This window comes from Perissodus microlepis, chromosome 1 (assembly GCF_051167445.1).
Source record: "Perissodus microlepis isolate ML-2025 ecotype Zambia chromosome 1, ASM5116744v1, whole genome shotgun sequence".
Classification (NCBI taxonomy): Eukaryota; Metazoa; Chordata; class Actinopteri; order Cichliformes; family Cichlidae; genus Perissodus; species Perissodus microlepis.
The window spans coordinates 13,600,199-13,618,175 of NC_140461.1; the positions used below are offsets into that span (position 1 = coordinate 13,600,199).

At 42.9% G+C, this 17,977-nt stretch overlaps 1 protein-coding gene across 1 annotated transcript; it reads left to right on the top strand.

Moving 5' to 3' along the window:
• Nucleotides 1–1,527: 1,527 nt before the first annotated feature.
• On the top strand, nucleotides 1,528–16,395 carry LOC146393542 (telomeric repeat-binding factor 2-like). The gene is made up of 11 exons (XM_084930701.1): nucleotides 1,528–1,984; nucleotides 8,495–8,590; nucleotides 10,339–10,469; nucleotides 10,676–10,762; nucleotides 11,512–11,652; nucleotides 12,659–12,783; nucleotides 13,131–13,664; nucleotides 15,159–15,305; nucleotides 15,473–15,543; nucleotides 15,669–15,712; nucleotides 16,045–16,395. Exons 1-11 carry the CDS (start codon nucleotides 1,834–1,836, stop codon nucleotides 16,201–16,203), a joined length of 1,686 nt encoding a protein of 561 aa, XP_084786827.1. The 5' UTR covers nucleotides 1,528–1,833; the 3' UTR covers nucleotides 16,204–16,395.
• The last annotated feature ends 1,582 nt before the right edge of the window (nucleotides 16,396–17,977 follow it).

Sequence of the window (17,977 nt, forward strand, 5' to 3'; positions counted from 1 at the left end):
ATCTCTGCTTTCTGCTGTATGACTTTAAAAAGCTACAATCACCACAGGAAGATGAATGTTGAACAACATGCAAAGATGCTTAAACCAATACAACACTATTCTGTCAATGCTTTTTTTCTCCTCACAGTAGTTGGCAGTTGAAGCAGAGTCCTGCAGAATATAAAGGGTAGAGAGAATTTGGTGTTGTGTCGTAATGGTTCTTAACAGGATGGGTGTTTGATCACAGATTTACCGTTAATATCACCATGAACAGTTGTGAAAGTTTTGTGTCCTACACTCCTGAGAGAATGTTTCTTCAAGAACAAAAGTCCTTCAGCTTTACAAGCAAAGTATAAAGGTTACTATTAACAATATATAAATGGAATGTTTTATTCAAGTTTTTTTTTAATGGTGTCATAATCTTATGATGTCTTATATTGTTAATGTCATACTTTTACATAATAAACTTGATTAATTTAAAGCTATACACTCGGATTAATTGCCTGTCATACTCATGCTCACGTGCTCCTGATTTGCTTAAAGCAGTTCAGCAAGTGTGAGGTTGGGCAGAATTTGGAGTGGATTTTGATTTTCATCATACATTATGGAGTATATGTATATTAAGTCATTTGTGATGCAGATGCAGTGTGCATATCATCTTTCAGTTGCTTCCTTTAGGGGTTGCTTCGTCTCACCCTACCCCTCGTTTCCTCCTCTGTCACACGAACCCTCTGCATGGCCTTCATTATTACCTCCTTGAACCTTCTATGTGGTCTTCCTCGTTTCTTCCTGTCTGGCAGCTCTGGATTCAGCATCCTTTGTCCAATATATTCCACAATCTCTCCACTGTGCATGTCCAGACCATCTCAGACGTGCTTCTCTAACTTTGTCTCCTTCATGCTCAACCTGAGCCATCCCTCTGATATATTAATTTCTTTTCCTGTGCATGCCGGTTACTATCAACAAAAACCTTAAAATCTCTGACTCTGCCACCTCCTGTCTTGTTGTTAGTGCCACCATCTCCAAACCATACATCATAGCTTCTAAAACCTTCCCTTTTGCTCTTCCTCCTTTCCTTCTGTCAGAAATAAATACTGCCACTTATTTCCATCCATTTGGTACTGCCTACACTGTACAAAAAGGTTGACCCCACGCACCATCACTAACTCTACATCTACTAAGAAAATCAGCAGCAAAAAAATACACACTGTAATTACATAATTAAGCATTTAAAGTCTTCAAAGTTCAGTTGAGCTTCATTCAGAATCCCTCCCCAGAAACAGACATGCACAAAAATGTAAATGAGAGCAATTATTTCAATAGGGGAACACCAAACTTTTAGTATTGTTGTAATGCAAGTATTACAGCAACGTACAGGTGTGCTGAGTTGGCAGCGATGGAGCAAAACGCTTGCAAGGTACATGTAATGCAGTAAAAAACATTTGAAAAGAAATGAACAGCGCTGCTTCTTCCAGTCCGCTGGGTGGCAGCATAGTGCTATCCTGCTAGTGCAACGTCGGCTCAGAGAAGAAGCGCTTGTGTTTTGTAAGCTGAATTTTGACATTCAGGCAGAACTCTTTTTACAGTCTTAATCAAATTTTGTATTTTTGATATTGGACTGGCAGTCATGATTGTAGTTTCACCGATTTTTACACTTTTAAACGTTATTTGGGGATATTTATTGTATTGGTTGAGTTTCTCTTGTGGTTCTGTACAACTGGAATGACTTAAGTGCTGCCTGAAAAACTAAATTCGGAGAATAAAGTGCCCCGATGTGCCTTTCGGCCAGCCTTCAAATTTTCCCCGCCTTCACCCTAAATGCTTTCCTGCTTTACCGTTTAACTTGACGTGAATATGGCGGCAAAGGAGACTGTAAACAGTTACCAAGTGAGCGTTGAATCTGTCGTGAACGGCTGGCTAGTGGATTATTACTTCTTTTTGGCGGTAGAGTTCTTTAAAAATGAACAATACGAGGATTTCTGTGCCATTATAGATATACTCGACTGTAAGTATAAACAGTGTTTTTGACTAGTTTAGCTAGCTCGTAACCAGCTATAGTACTACCAGAACTGCCTAACTTCGTACCAAACTTAATACAAGTTAGCGGACTTAAATATTAGTGCTCCTTTATAAGTTGTCTTCTATCTTGGTTACGATAATACCTGCTCTTAAACTTTCCAGGCGTCAGCTGACAGAAAATAAATGAATAAACGGGGGAAATTTCATGAATCGTGTTGTTGTGAGAGTAAGCGGACTCATCGTCTTGTTATGTCGAGCGAGGCTGCTCTTATTTATTTGTTTTGATCTTTTATATACACAAGGAACAATTTCAGTTCTGTTTACATGTATGTACGTTTACATAGTGGTTTTTCAACATACTAAAATGTGTCTTTTAAGAAAAAAATCAAGGTGATTTTAACGACATATTTATAGTTCCCTTTCAGTCGATTCACTCGGTACAACACATAAGTATGGGATATCACGCCCTCGCGTGTCCTGGCTGAAGAAACCTTTAATCACGCCTTTAAGGCAGATGACGTGTGATGACACGCGCACGGCCCCGCCTGCACATATAGCCGCTGTCATCACAGTCATCCCTCAGTTCTTACGCTCTTCACCTCGCTGAGAACACCTCTGCTGAGTTGGGCTAGCTAGCTGCTGCTAGTTAGCTCCGTTGTCTGCCGACTTGAACTTAGCTTAACTGCCCCTGTTGGTGTTAGCTTCCACCGCGCAGTTGGTGTGTAGGCTGCCCGCGGAGCGCTAATTTCAAGTTTTCCCATGCAGCGTTTTGCTTTGTGTTTTGGAATGGACTCCAAACCGAAGCGAGCAAAGCAGAAATCTTCTGTTCGCCCCTGTCCTCAGGGATGCGGTTTCTCTTTGCACGACAGCGACCAGCACGATGCCTGCCCTGTCTGCCTGGGGATCGTCCATGCTAGGAGAGCGTTGACGGAGCCCGAAGCCTGTGCGTTTTGTCGCCAGCTCCGGCGCTCGACCCTGGAAAGACGGGTGACGTTTGTGGAAAAAGTGCTGGGACGCTCGGCTGTCGCACGGCATGACCCTCTCCTTTCCGAGTCTGGAGCCCCGGCTTCGTCCGAGTCCGAAGACGAGGATTTTCCGGTCGATGTCCCCGCAATTAGCTGGGCTGACCACATGGAATATGTTGACGGGTTAGCCGATGACGAGCCGGAACCATGCAGGAGCGCTGACGGGCTTCAGCCTGGGTTGAAGCCCGCCAGCGCTCCCCAGGACGATGATGACGTGCTGGACATCGGCCTGGACATCCATGGTTTGTCGGAGGATGAGCAGGAGAGCTCATTGTCGGCCCAATGTACCGCCGCTGCTGCGCCGGTCGGCCACGATGACACCTCTCTTTTCTCCCTGTTTCGCCGTGCTGCTGAGAAGCTGCAGGTGGACTGGCCCTCTCCTCCGCCAGCTCAGAAGCCGTCGCGGTTCGCGGGGTTTTTCCTCCCACCGGAGCCCGCAACGGCCAAAAACTGCCTTCCCATGTTCCCAGACTTTCTCTGCGAGCTAACAGCATCATGAGACAAACCTCTGTCTACCCGCGTCACGGTGCCCGGCTATGGACAGTACATGGAATTGGACGGCGCCGAGGGGGCTGGCTTAGCTAACCCACCCCCTATGGAGCCGTCTCTGGCTGCTTATCTGGCCCCGTCCCATAACCATGGTGTTGGCGGCCCCGCAACTCTGCCGTCCAAGCACTGCAGATTCTCTGCTTCGCAGCTGGAGAAGATTTATAGAGCTCAGGTCGGCACTGCTCGTGCCATGAGCTCTGTCACCATGCTCCAGACGTACCAGGCAATGTGCCTGGCGGAGCTCGGATCGCTGGTTCCTGATGACAGCCCGCTGGCACCTCTTTTTAACGCCACAGATTACATCCTCCGTGCGTCTCGCTGTGCAGCGCTCTCCCTGGGCAGAGGGATGGCTTCGACAGTAGTGGCGCAGAGGCACCTGTGGCTGACCCTCTCTGATGTCCCGGATAGGGACAGAGCTGTATATCTGGACGCACCAGTGTCTGCGGCTGGGTTATTCGGACATTCACTTGAAGCCATTCAGGCTAGATTCGATCTGAGGAAGAAGCAGAAGGAAGCTCTGCGCGACATCATCCCCAGACGTCAGCCCAAGCCCGCAGCTAGCTCTCACAGGCCCGCCGCTCCTCTGCCGACTGGCAAGAGACCGGCGCCCACTGCTGAAGTGGGTGTGCCGCCAGCGAGAGCACATCCTCCGGCCCGAGCTCCACGCCAGTCGGCCTGGGGCAAAGGCCCACCCTCGGGCCCCCGGCGGGACCCGACGCCCAGGAGGAAGAAGCCTCAGCCCTCCTAGCTGTGGTTTCGAGTGGAGAGGGGGTCCAGCAGCAGGGAGACGCTGTTTTTACCCCTCTGTTGCCGCACAAGAGGTGCCGCTTAAGTTCTGTTCAGGTTGTCAGCCCCAGAAGGCGCTGCACTTTCCTAACACTGTCTCCCAAGCACAAAACCCCTGCACACAAAATGCCTCAGGTAACTCCCTGTTCAGGTGTGTTAAATGTTCAGGTGACCACATCGAGTGTTCCCGCTGTTTTTCATTGTTGTGCCCCAGAAAAGGTGCCTCCAACAAAATGTATAAATGTACATGTTTCCATGTTACAATCAGTAAAGAGTGTTGTTTATTCTCAAACAATGACAAATGCTCAGCCTGCAGGCAGAATGAGCCTGGTCAGGCAGGTGATGCAGTCCCCTGCAGACACACTGGGGGGCGACAACGCCCCGCCGACGGTGCTGCAGGTCAGCCGGCTGGCTGCTCACTTCCCTCAGTGGCGCGCTTGCGCCCCCTCTCCGTGGGTGCTGCGAACCGTTGCCATGGGTTACCGGTTGCAGTTCCGGGTCAAGCCGCCCCGTTTCCAAAGAGTCGTAAACACGACTGTCAACACCGAGGCGGCCATGATACTCAGAGAGGAAATAAAGGCGCTATTGCAGAAAAGGGCAATACGAGTGGTCCCCGCTTCGGAGACAGACAAAGGTTGGTACAGCCGTTATTTTGTTGTTCCGAAAAAAGGGGGAGGGCTTCGTCCCATCCTCGACCTGCGAGTCTTGAACACGTACCTACGAACGTACAGGTTCAAGATGCTAACACTCAGACAGCTCTTGAATGCGGTCGGCCCGGGAGATTGGTTTGCAACAATCGATCTAACAGATGCTTATTTTCATGTGGCTATACACCCGAAACACAGGCAATTTCTGAGGTTTGCATTCGAGGGCGTAGCCTACGAATACCTAGTGCTGCCGTTCGGGCTGTCGCTCGCTCCTCGCACCTTTACGAAATGTGCCGAGGCAGCGCTGGCGCCCCTCAGAGAGAGAGGAATCCGCATTTTAGCCTACCTAGACGACTGGGCTCTCGCAGCTTGCTCCAGAGAGCAGGCGGAGACACAGCTGTCGCTGGTTCTGTCACACATTCAGACACTGGGATTCTCTGTGAACTTTCAAAAGAGCTCGCTAATCCCGAGTCAGCAGATTACTTTTCTCGGTTTGGAAATATGCTCGCTTTCCAGCCGCGCACGTTTGTCGGAGCACAGAGTGGCCGCGTTTCATCGCTGCCTTGCTCAGTTTCAGCTGGGACGCAGACTGCGTTTCCAGACGATATTAAGCTTGTTGGGCATGATGGCATCTATGATCGCCGTAGTGCCACTTGGACTGTTAAAAATGAGAGCGTTTCAACGCTGGACTCTCTCTCACCGTTTGTGTGCATCGCTTCACCTCCGGAGGAGGCTGACGGTAACCGCGTCTTGCATGCTAGCTCTCCGTCCTTGGAGGGAGCCCGGGCTGCTGCATCAGGGCTCTCGGATTGCGAGGGTGTTGTTTCGCAAGGTGGTGTCCACAGATGCTTCCCTAAGAGGGTGGGGAGCGCTGTGCGAGGGTGCATCAGTGAGAGGGATCTGGTCCGCAGCCCAGCGCCAGCTGCACATCAACCACTTAGAGCTGTTAGCAGTGTTCTTAGCTCTAAAGCATTTTCGTCCAGTCCTGGAGGGCCAGCATGTCTTAGTCAGGACGGACAATTCAACAGTGGTGTCTTACATAAACAGGCAGGGAGGAACACGCTCTCTTCCCCTGTTGAACCTGTCTCGCTCTCTGCTGTTATGGTGCAGTGTTCATTTTCTGTCTCTAAGAGCCACCCATGTCCCGGGCCACCTGAACCTGGGGCCGGACCTTCTCTCCAGGGGGGGTCCTCTGGTGAGAGAATGGAGGTTACACCCTTTAATAGTGGCTCACATTTGGGACCTATTTGGCAAGGCACAAATAGATCTTTTTGCTTCCAGGGTAAATACTCACTGCCCCCTGTTCTTCTCCATAATCGACCACGATGCACCCTTGGGCTTGGACGCACTAGCGCACCAATGGCCAGACGTGCTCCTGTATGCATTTCCCCCAGTGGAAATGATATCTCCAGTTCTAGAGAGAGTGCGTCGGCACTCCCTCTCTCTGATTCTAGTGGCCCCTTGGTGGCCCACAAGGTCGTGGTATGCAGAGATAATCAGCCTGCTAGCAGTGAGTCCTTGGCAGCTTCCTCTCCGCAGGGATCTCCTCTCTCAGGCGGGAGGAGAAGTGTTTCATCCGCGCCCAGATCTGTGGCGCCTTCATGCTTACCTGCTGAGAGGTTAAACTTGATTGCTAAGGGTTTGCCACCTAGTGTGATAGCGACAATTCAGAGCGCTAGGGCCTCATCTACTAGAGGCTTGTACGCTTACAAATGGCGAGCCTTCGAGCAATGGTGCCAGGACCGCCACACTCTCCCATTTCAGTGCTCTATTGTGGATGTTTTGACATTCCTGCAGGAGCTGCTGGATAAGGGCCTTTCATTTTCGACAATTAAGGTTTATTTGGCAGCTATATCTGCTTGTCATATTGGCTTTGACGGGGTGACACTAGGTGCGCATTCCCTCGCCATACGTTTTCTGAAAGGAGTTCGCCGGCTGAGGCCCGTGCTTAAGTCCAGTGTCCCTGCTTGGGACTTGTCTTTGGTGCTGGAGGCCCTTTGTAGCCCCCCATTTGAACCCATTGAGTCTGTGGATATGAAATTTCTTTCATATAAGACTGCATTACTTCTCGCTTTGGCTTCGGCAAAGCGAGTGGGTGACCTTCATGCGCTCTCTGTGCATCCCTCCTGCACACAGTTCTCTTCTGATGGCCACAAGGTCGTATTGCGTCCAAATGCTGCCTATTTTCCCAAGATCATGCCTGCATCTTCTAGCTCAATGGAGTTTGAGTTGCTGAGTTTTTGCTCCCCTCCTTTTGCATCTGAGGAGCAGAGGAGGATGCATTCTCTTTGTCCAGTGCGTGTGCTACGCACCTACATTGAGCGCACTCAGAATGTGCGTTTATGTGACCAGCTGTTTGTCTGCTTCGCTAATCCAAATAGAGGTAGAGCTCTGTCGAAACAGAGGCTGTCCCACTGGATTATAGAAGCTATCTCACTGGCATACGGCACCAGTGGTCTTGCTTTGCCCCACGGGGTGAGAGCTCATTCCACCAGGGTGATGGCAACCTCATGGGCTCTTTTTAAAGGGGTGCCTGTAGCTGATATTTGTGCGGCAGCTAGTTGGGCATCACCGCACACTTTTGTGCGGTTTTATCGGTTGGACGTTACAGCCCCTTCGGTGGCTCATGCTGTCCTTTCTGCTGGGTCTACCACTCACTAAGGATGTGGTGGTCCGATTCCGGTTCGGTGGCTGCTCTGTGGGGCGTGTATATATGTCCCATACTTATGTGTTGTACCGAGTGAATCGACTGAAAGGGAACGAATAGTTATGTCTATAACTTCTGTTCCCTGAAGGAGAGGAACGAGGTACAACACAAGGTGGCCCCACTGAGCAGTTTGGCTCGGTGAAGAGCGGCTATCGAACTGAGGGATGACTGTGATGACAGCGGCTATATGTGCAGGCGGGGCCGTGCGCGTGTCATCACACGTCATCTGCCTTAAAGGCGTGATTAAAGGTTTCTTCAGCCAGGACACGCGAGGGCGTGGTATCCCATACTTATGTGTTGTACCGAGTGAATCGACTGAAGGGAACAGAAGTTATAGACATAACTATTCGTTTTATTACCATACAAAAGACATCTTTTTCCTCAAATACAACCTCCATACGCCTTATTTTATTTTATTTTATTTTTTTTAAATTATTTATTTATTTATTGAACTTGTTTCTAGGGCATAGACTTCTCTCCAGGTGACATGATAATGGAGTATCAACAGGACTGTCATAATGCCAAGTGTTTATATAGCTGTACTTCTAATGCTGACAAACATGATTCTGACATTATCTGAAAATGTTATTTGTAGCCAGTCAGTAAAATCGGTAAAATTGTGTGAAAATCGGTTATGTATTCCTTCAATTTGAGACACCTCAGTAGACGTTAAAAAAGTGGGCATATAGCCAGCTATTATTGCCAGTTACTTAGGCTATTTTGTGTTATTAATTTCTGTGTGTTTGAGGGAAATAAGAAGCTTCTTTATTGTTTTATTGCAGGTATTATGGCGCGCCCTTTGGAGTCCACGGATGACATCGCAATGAAATTTCGAGTGTTGCAGTTTATCTCCCGGATAAATGAGGGTGAAAACCTTGGTGAGCTCAACATTAATCAACAAGATTGGCACATCTGAGTATTACTGTGGTTCTTTAAGCGACAGTGTACAGCTCTGTGCATCAAAATAAATCATTTGCAAAAATGTAATAACTTACCTGTCAAATGATTAAAAAAGGTATGTAACTAATCTGCAATACATTGTACCACAGTTATGCCACAGTTAGACACATTTAGAGGCCAACATAAATAATAAAAGCTTGTGATTAGAGTCTGACTACACACTCACTGGCTACTTAATTAGTTACACCTTGCCTATACTGGGATTGATCACCTTTTGCTTTCAGAGCTGCCTCAGTTATTTGTGTCACATAATTTTCCTTCCTTGGTCCATATTGACATGATATCCATTGATGTCTATTTAAATACCAGTACACATTTTTATGTAATATTCTGATATCATAAAAGTATCATATCACAATGTCACTGTTGTAGCAACGCCATGCCTTGATGTTCCCTAGTGTGGACAACAACGAGAAAAGCCAAGGCATGTCTCAGAGCAGGAACCACCTGTCAGCTTCCAATGATTTAGTGAAGCAGCTCCCTTTTTAGATCCTAACTTCCAACAAAGGAAAAGTAGTTTGTAAAACACCAAGGTGGAAATGTCAAACTTATTTCACTACTTGAGGTGGTGCTAGTTTCAGTCATTATGCAAATATACTGTTTATAAGATTGGGGAAACCTGCAGTCAGCTGAGACTGAAGGAGTCACTTGGATGACTGACGAAACGTTTCTCCCACTGAAAACGCTACATCCAGATGAACAGAATCAACTAACAACAGAATTGGGGACTAACATGCTAAAGTCACAGTGGAGATCAAGACTCACCAGACCAGGCAGAATTTTCCATTTTGAGTGAATGAGTCAACTCAAAATAGTCTCACTATTCTCCTCTGACTTCTCGCATCAACACGACAATTTTTATTCAGCGAACTGCTGCTCACTGGATGTTTTCTCTTTATCTGACCATTCTCTGTAAACCCTAGAGATGATTGTTAGAGAAAATCCCAGTACATCTTAAATGCACAGACCAGCCTGTCTGGCACCACAAACATGCCATGTTTAAAGTCACTGAAATTCTTATTCTGATGCTCGGTTTGAATTCCACAAGTAGTCTTTACCATATCCAAATCCCTAAATGCGCTACAGCTGCTGCGGTGGGATTTTAGAAATTTCTATTAAGAAGCTTTTGAAACTTATTGGTATTGTTGTACCTAATAGTCCAGTGATGTCCAGTGAGTGTATACATGGTATATAAAGGACATCTGGTGACATATCAATACTAGGACTGCTTCTGTAGCGCTCAGTTGTCACGGCGTCACTCACATTTGCAACTAAAAACAGACAACGTAGCAGAAACATATCTAAGAGCATGGGTGTGTTAAAAACATTACGCTCAAGCTGCTCCGGTTTTTAAACAAAAAAAATCGTTTCTAAAAGAGAATCCAATGAGCAGTTTATTTTAAAAGACCTGTTTTTTTTCTCATTTTAATATTTAATATTTTAAAAATTGCTTATTAAAGATACAAATGTAATTTTCCATTATTACTCAATTGATAGAATACTTGATTATCAAGAATACTTGATAACAAAACTAAGTTTGATTTCTGTCATAATCAATAGCCTGATTCACAGCTTTCTCTAAATTCATATTTGAGGTTGACATCTCGTCATACTTTAATATTGTGAATAAACACAACAGTGAATATCGGTTTGTCTTTGCCTACAGGTGTTTCATTTGAAATGGATGTGCCATCAACTCCTCTGGAATCAGCCCTAATGTTACTGGAAAAAATAAGCCAGGAATTCAGTATCCCACAGCAGGAGTATGAAAAGGTGTCCTCTTCTCTTAAAGATATGGTAAGCATTTCTCTTGAGCTGAATTCCTTTATTGTACTTCCATTCAAAGACAACTTCTCCCTAAATTAAGTGGGTTGTTTTTGTTTTTACATTTTAAATATCTGCACTTGTTCAGCTTTTACATTCTTACATATGTCTACAAAGGCAATCAAAACAGTGGTTTCTAATTCTATTCTGTTTAACAAATAATATATTTCTGTCTTTAGATTGTGGGGATTTTCATCAAAAACAGTAAGTTTGAGAAAGCAGAAGAGGTGCTGATGAAACACTTTCCTCCCAAAAATATTGGAAAGGTGAGGTTACTCGCTAAAACTTTTTTTCACTACACAATAATAACATTTACATTAAAGTCAGTGTGTAACTTTATCCCTACTTATAAGTTATTTTGTAAAGTCTTGTTTAAAAATTGATAAGCATTGTCATATCAATGTTGATATGCTGTGTAATACAAAACAACCAGGATGGGAAGCTTTTGCTAATCGTTTTATAGCTTTTAAGTGTAGACAAAGACACAAAGGTTAATGTCATTTCAGATCTACTAGGCTTTGCAAGCTTAGGCCATAAATATACTGGATAATGGACAGTCTGCTTTCTCATCTTGCATCTCCTCATCAGCCACAGTCATCAGTGTGCTGATATGATGATAGCGCTGGTGCAGGAAGACATTATGTGGAAAAGACAAATTAAAACAATTGGTTTAGCTTGCATGCCTTATAAGTGTCCCTTTTATTATCTGGATTGTGGTTGACTGATCACTGAATGATCTTTGGATGGTGGAGCCTCATTTCACTGTAGAATCCTCCCCGACTTTTTCTGCATTTGTTTTTTAGCTCCAGCTCCCTCCAGTGGCCAACCTCCCCCTTTACAACAAAACCATCAAATAACTGCATTGGCTAGTTTTCATTTTCTGTCACATGAATGTTAAACAGTGTTGGGTCTGATTTTATTACATCCCTAAAACTATTTAAAAATCAAAATGGTGCATGCTAAGATATTCAAACACATTATATTTTTAATGTCACGTTTCTCACATTTTCTGTAGAGAGCAACATTCATGGGTCTCATCAGGAAAAAGAATAAGATTCATGAAGTCATTGAGCAAATCAACTTTCAGCACTTCAAGGAGGAGATGCTTGCGTTTTGCCTGGGGATCTGCCACTTCAGCCTTCCTCTTCTTCATAAGGTATACATGCTCTGTATTAAATATGTTTGGGTTTTTTTTAGTTAATTATAGAAACTAATCAATAGAATAACTTTAAGCAATGTGAAGTCCTTTTAAACATTTGGGGTCAAGATTGGCCCATCTTTGCATTTAGACATTTCAGCACTTGTTGGGAAAATGGAATGTACACTGCCCGGTGCATCTGCAAAGAAATTGCTGTTACATGAGGTTGACAGCATTAAACTGCAGTCCAGCATTAAACTCTACCCTCTAAACCAGGGGTGGGCAACTCCAGGCCTCGAGGGCTGGTGTCCCTGCAGGTTTTATATGTGTCCTTGAACCAACACAGCTGATTTTTAATGGCTAAATTAGCTCCTCAACATGTCCTGAAGTTCTCCAGAGGCCTGGTAACAAACTAATCATGTGATTCAGGTGTGTTGACCCAGAGATCTAAAGATCTAAAACCTGCAGGACACCGGCCCTCGGGGCCTGGAATTGCCCACCCCTGCTCTAAACCAAGTCTCCAGGGTTTTGGAGATATTTTTTTTGTTGGTGTTTTTTTAAAGCCTGCGCATCTTGTAAAATTATCAGGATTTCTATATGTTTCTTTATTATGTCTATTCTTCATGTACATCACTGCTGTAATTTCCTGCTTAAGGATTAAGGATTTCATAGATCCAGCTCTTTCAGCTCAGATATAATATATCCTGACACCTTGATTTGTAGTATCTTCCAATACTAGTATTAATCAATAAGTTCTTCTTTGTGAGGAAGAGACCAGGATGTTTAAGGCTGCAAATATCAGATTGCTTTCTTGAGCAGTCCTAATAGCTCAGTGTGTTTAGTAAATGCATGAAAGGTTCAACTTGCTGTATATCATGAATTTAAGTGCATTGTCTTTTGACTAGAATTGAGATTCAAATGAAGAACAAACCATGTTTCATATGTAATCAATTCAGAAATCCTGATCGTGGAAGTTTCTTTGTTGTGAATTTGTGTGTGTGTGTGTTTGGTTTATGCATCCCAGGCTGCAAAACATCTCATTGATAAAACCCCTGTGGATCAAGACAGCACAGCAACTGAAAGTGATGAACAAGCTGAACCTCAGCCATGCTGTAGTTCACAAATAGCCACTGTCCAGTTTGTACCACGGTAATCGCTTCCCTTCTCTTAGTTGATTAGTAATGTTAGTAATGTCTAATGTTAATGTAATGTCCATAGTAATGCCTATTAAGATCAGTGGCAAAACAACAGTCAGTTTGAAAATGTGTGAAGAAAAATAATTCTCCCTTTTCTTTGAATTGGAAGTGATTATTAACTATATTAATACTCACCATTAGCAGCTGCATTAATTGTATGTTGCACTCATGTGATCACACTATCCATGCATGTAAAAACATTTATGTATTAGATTAACTGTACATACCTTTTTGTTGTCAGGATGTTTGTTTGTCTGTTTTTCAGTTTTCTAGTGTTAATAGTATTTTATTGTCTTCCAGTACACATTCACTTATCCTGAAGACCAGGCTAGAAGCGGCCTACAAATCCCTGGCCACAGGTTTAAATAAAAAAACATTTGCTCATTTGGAGGAAGACGTAGACAGAGAGGAGCTGGAAAGAGAAAATTTTTGCGAACAGCTTTCCATGACTTCAGAGAGGTGCACAAGTGTGGACTTGGAGGAACGGTTATTTCAGAGAGACTCAGGAGGCCCTAGGGAAGCTTCACCAGCAGACCAACCAACACAAGCAAATGCCATTCCTCCAAGTCGGGCAGATTTACACTTAAAGAATCCCATTGTGCTGTGTAAAAGAGAGAATTACACTGTGTCTCGGCTGGTGGTGGAACCAGACAGTCAGGCAAGTTCACGCTGCACAACCGCTTTAGAGGAACTGGAACCTGAGGTCAGAAGGAAAAAAACACCACAGACACTGTCTGCATCTAATGAAAAAGAACGTCAGTGTCGGGGAACAGACAAAAAAGGTGCCACGCCCACCCGAAAGAGCCGCATTCAAGCCAACAGAACTCGCACCAGGTAAGTTAAAGTAGCAAATAGCAAGATGTTCTTGCTATCCGGTCTTTAAGTCTGACGTCATTAGCCGTGCCTGGGCCCAAACTCCGCTGCAGGTCCTTAAGTCACACGATCACTGCAGCATCACTGAGAGTTAAAAACTGTCTAAATTCTTTCATCTGTAATAAAATGATCAGTGTGGCTGCTCTACCAGGTGTAACAATTAAGTTTAACATCCAGGCATCCATGAAAACAGAATCTATGAAGTTTAACGGAGTTAGAAGTTAGCAGGGAGTTAGCTCGCTAGTTTCCATCTAAATATAATATACCATGTTCTGACTGAGGGATTTCTGAAAAAATTAAGACGTACAGCTCAGCTATCACTTCCGACATAAATGAAGACAAAAAAGTAAACAGCAGTGACTTTTGTAGGGTTACTGAAGTTGGACTAGCTGGTATATAATGATGTGCTACGTGATCGCTAGCGATCATATAAACAGTGAAGCTGGAGGATGAACGCTAACCTTTTTCCACTCGATAAAAAGTTAATGTGAGGGTTCCCGAAGGTTAGGGACAAATGCAATCGCATGGCAGGATGCTGTAAACGGACCAAACGTCAGTCAGGAGAACAACTGAGATAATCCATCCACAATATGAGGTTAGTCATTAATATACTGCTGCATGGGCTGGGCTGCAGTTACATCGTAAGGTTTTAAAAACTGAGATTTAAAATGATTAGCTATAATAAAAACTGAGAGAGGCCGACAGTGATCACTGACTGTTTTTAGGGACTTGAGATTAAATAGAACAAGATACAAAGCATTAAAACGTGTTAAATACACAACAGCCTTATTAAACACAGAGTAGTGTGGGCCGGGAAGCAGGATTCATCACGTCCTCACTTAAAGACCGGATTGTTTCGCCTCGTCCATGCCCCACAACTTACGTCTGCCCCTCAGTTTGAGAACCACTGTGTTATGAGAAAGTTACTGTTTAGTAGATATACAACATTAAAAACCGTTTGTTTCAGCTGTTTGAGTTGACTCCTTTGACTCTGCATCCAGCAGGGAAAGTTATGCTGCAGCACAGCAGTTTGATGGTTTACTAAGCAATAAGTCCAAATGTGCATTTCTCACCTGTTACTGGTTACTAGAGTGTCAATTTTCAATGTTTGAACTTATTTTATAACTTTGATGTGAAAACTAATAACAACCATCAATCCATTTTTCTGCTACTTATCTGGCTCTGGGTTATGAGGGCAGTAGCCTGAGCAAAGATGTGCGGATTTCCCTATCCCCAGCCACCTGTTTTAGGTCTTCTGAGGGTATATGAGTTTTCACCATGTCAGCCAAATCACTCCAGCATGTCCTGGTCTCCTTCCAATTAGACATAGCAGAAAACACCCAATTAAGTCCTAAATCCTAGTAGGATGCTAAAAAAAAAAAACCAACTCACCCAATTGTCTTCTTTGGGTCCACAACATGATTGATATTTGACCAGTTTTATTTATTTATTCAGGAATCAGGATAATATGGACGTCAGCCGTACCACATCCTCTTCAGTGGAGAGCTCACCAAGTGAGTCACCTTCTCATCCTGTCCGACAAACAACCTCCACTCCTCACAAGGACTCTGGTCAAAAGAAAAGTCCTCGTCTTTTAAAATGGTTAGTAAACACCAGTAACTGAGAAACTAAAAGTGGTGGAATACACCTGGGTGAATATTTCACCCAGCGTGATTGAGTAATAGTTCTAGTCATTTTTAATTTTTATCTTTTGTAGTTGTGCTTAATCATTTTGCCAAACAAAAACACACTCTGGCTCTTATTCACAGGAAGCGACTGTACCATGATGCAAAGGAGAGCAAGGGCAATGAAGAGTCGTATGTTACCCCTAACAAGAGCGGTATGTAACACTGCATTAAATATAAATTGTTTATAAATATTCAATAAGACTAAAGCAAGTTTGCCATCTGAAACATCTGGTTTTAATGTTTTTCTGTTTGTTTGTTTTTTTGCCTTCCTACAAAGGCTCAGACATGAGCACCATTTCAAATTCAGGCCAAAGGAAAAGGGTAAGTATAGCAAACATGCTACAAAGCTAACCCGTCACTGTACTTTCCTGTGGATGTTATTTATATTTGAATGATTATTCATATAAATTACACTAAGTCAAACTCTTTGTTCAATACAGGCATCTCCATTTACAGTTTAGCATATATATTTTGTTCCTCTTTTGTACAAAAAGTACTCATTTGCAACCATCATACAAATTTAAGTTCCTGTGTGAATAATGCAGTACACATGAGGACATTTCACTTTAGTCAGTTACATTAAAAACAATTGAAACAATTTTTGGACTCTCCACAGTAGCAAAAAGCTAACGAATCTTTCGATTGTGTTGCAGAAATGGACAGAGAGTGAGACGCAGAAGTTAAAAGACGGGGTCAAAAAATTTGGAGAGGGCAACTGGTGTAAGATAAAGGAACACTACGGCTTCAAAGATCGAACAAATGTCAACCTGAAGGACAGGTGGAGAACAATGAAGAAGTCAAATATCGTCTGACTCACCAATGTCATTTTATCCCATCTCCATTTATTTATTTTTGTTTCTTAAGCAAGTTATTGATAAAAGTTATTGATAATTTTAAAAATTAGTTTATAGATTTAGTAAATGTTCAGTGTTCATGGCTCAAAGATTGTCTCATTTTGAGGAAGGGATAAAATGTTACTGTAAGAATAAAAATCTTTGATAGTTTCTTTGTGTCTGCATCTTTATGTTAATGTGTTCTCATTTATGTTTCACGGGGTCCTAGAGGATTACAAGACATGACTCATACGTCCCTTTAGTGAACAAGGACAAAATTCAAGGTCCCCCCCCCCCATATAATCCTAAATTTAAGTGGCATTAATTAGCTTTTTAAATTGGATCCATTCTGTATGCTATTGTGACTACATGGCACTGAAGAAAACGAGTCTCCCCATCAGGATGCTACGCAAATGTTGATTAATTCCACATTGTTATCAGTGCGAATACAATTTAGTATATACAGAGTAGCTTTAAAAGTCCAAAATTTCTCTCAGTCTTGTGATCTCAGAAAAGCAGAAGAGACTTTTTAATTAAAGATATGAAAGCAGCAAAATATCCATTTAGCTGAGATCTACAGGTATATTTCCCCCCAAACAAACTATCGGTAAAAAGAATGAATGGAGCAACCTTTTGTGTGTGTGTGTGTGTCAGGTTTGATGCAGTGAAATAGATATAAAAATAAGCCAAGAGAATTTAAAAATCCTTTCCTGTTTACAAGCACAAACCCATATTGAGACATACAATAATATATTCTTCACTTACAGTATTAATAGCTTCCATTGTTTTTTCTCTTCAGTAAATATAGTGAGATTCCAGAAGTGACACTGCAAAATAAAACACATTTCCTTTTCTCCACTTCTCCAATAACTGTCTCACTTTCATATTCTGTGAAACCGTTCTTTGCTGTAATTTTCATTTATGCGTGTAGTCCAATTAAACCTGTGTAGACTGAAATATCAGTGAGCTGCCTTAAAATGAAGATTTAATTCATCTGGAGAGTAGTGAAATGTAGCAGATGGAAAAAATTATATATACCAAAAAAACTGTGTTAATAATGCCCTTACAATGTAAACATGTTACTTTCTGCTACTGTACTATTATTATTTTTTTTTTTATCCAAATACATTTCTTTCTAAACAATACCAATTATTTTTAAGCTTTAATTTTTATTTTTTGGCCCATAAATTGCATTATTATCAGTCAAGCTCCCCAGGAAAATAAATGAGGCATTATTAAAATGTCACAACGGTTTTAATGGCTCAAAACTGTACAGTGCTACAGCAACAAGATGGTTTGCTTAGTCGAGGTTTCTGTAGCAGCTTGGTGTTTGTGGGGTAGGAAAGCCCTGCTTTCTCATCTGGGATTGAAACCTGGATTATCGGGGCTTGATAAATCAGAGTTAGTTAAATCTAGATCAGGTATGTGTAAAAACAAATTGTTTAAGGCAAAAAAAAAGAAAGAAAGAAAATGCAAAAACAAAATCACTGTTAAAATTGAATGTTTAAAGCGTAATGCGCCTTCCAGTCCAGTGTGTGGCAGCACGAGGTTTTGCGAGTATACGATTTGCCAATGAGTTCAAAGAGTAAGATATAGTTCTTTTTTTTTTCTCTAAATTGAGTCCAATGTATTCATAGTATTAATTGAGAGTTGTCTCAAAGGGTGTCTTCTGGGGTAGTTGACCTGGTTATTAACTTCTGTCAGACAGAGATAAAGAGTATTGTAAGGGAAAAAATGAAGAAAAGATGGCAAA

Bases quoted from the DNA above. Each gene is read 5' to 3' on its own strand.
- LOC146393542 (XM_084930701.1), top strand. From the start codon at position 1,834: ATGGCGGCAAAGGAGACTGTAAACAGTTACCAAGTGAGCGTTGAATCT. The intron at 12,784-13,130 runs GTAATCGCTTCC...ATTGTCTTCCAG, and splicing joins ACTGTCCAGTTTGTACCACG to TACACATTCACTTATCCTGA. The intron at 15,713-16,044 runs GTAAGTATAGCA...ATTGTGTTGCAG, and splicing joins ATTCAGGCCAAAGGAAAAGG to AAATGGACAGAGAGTGAGAC.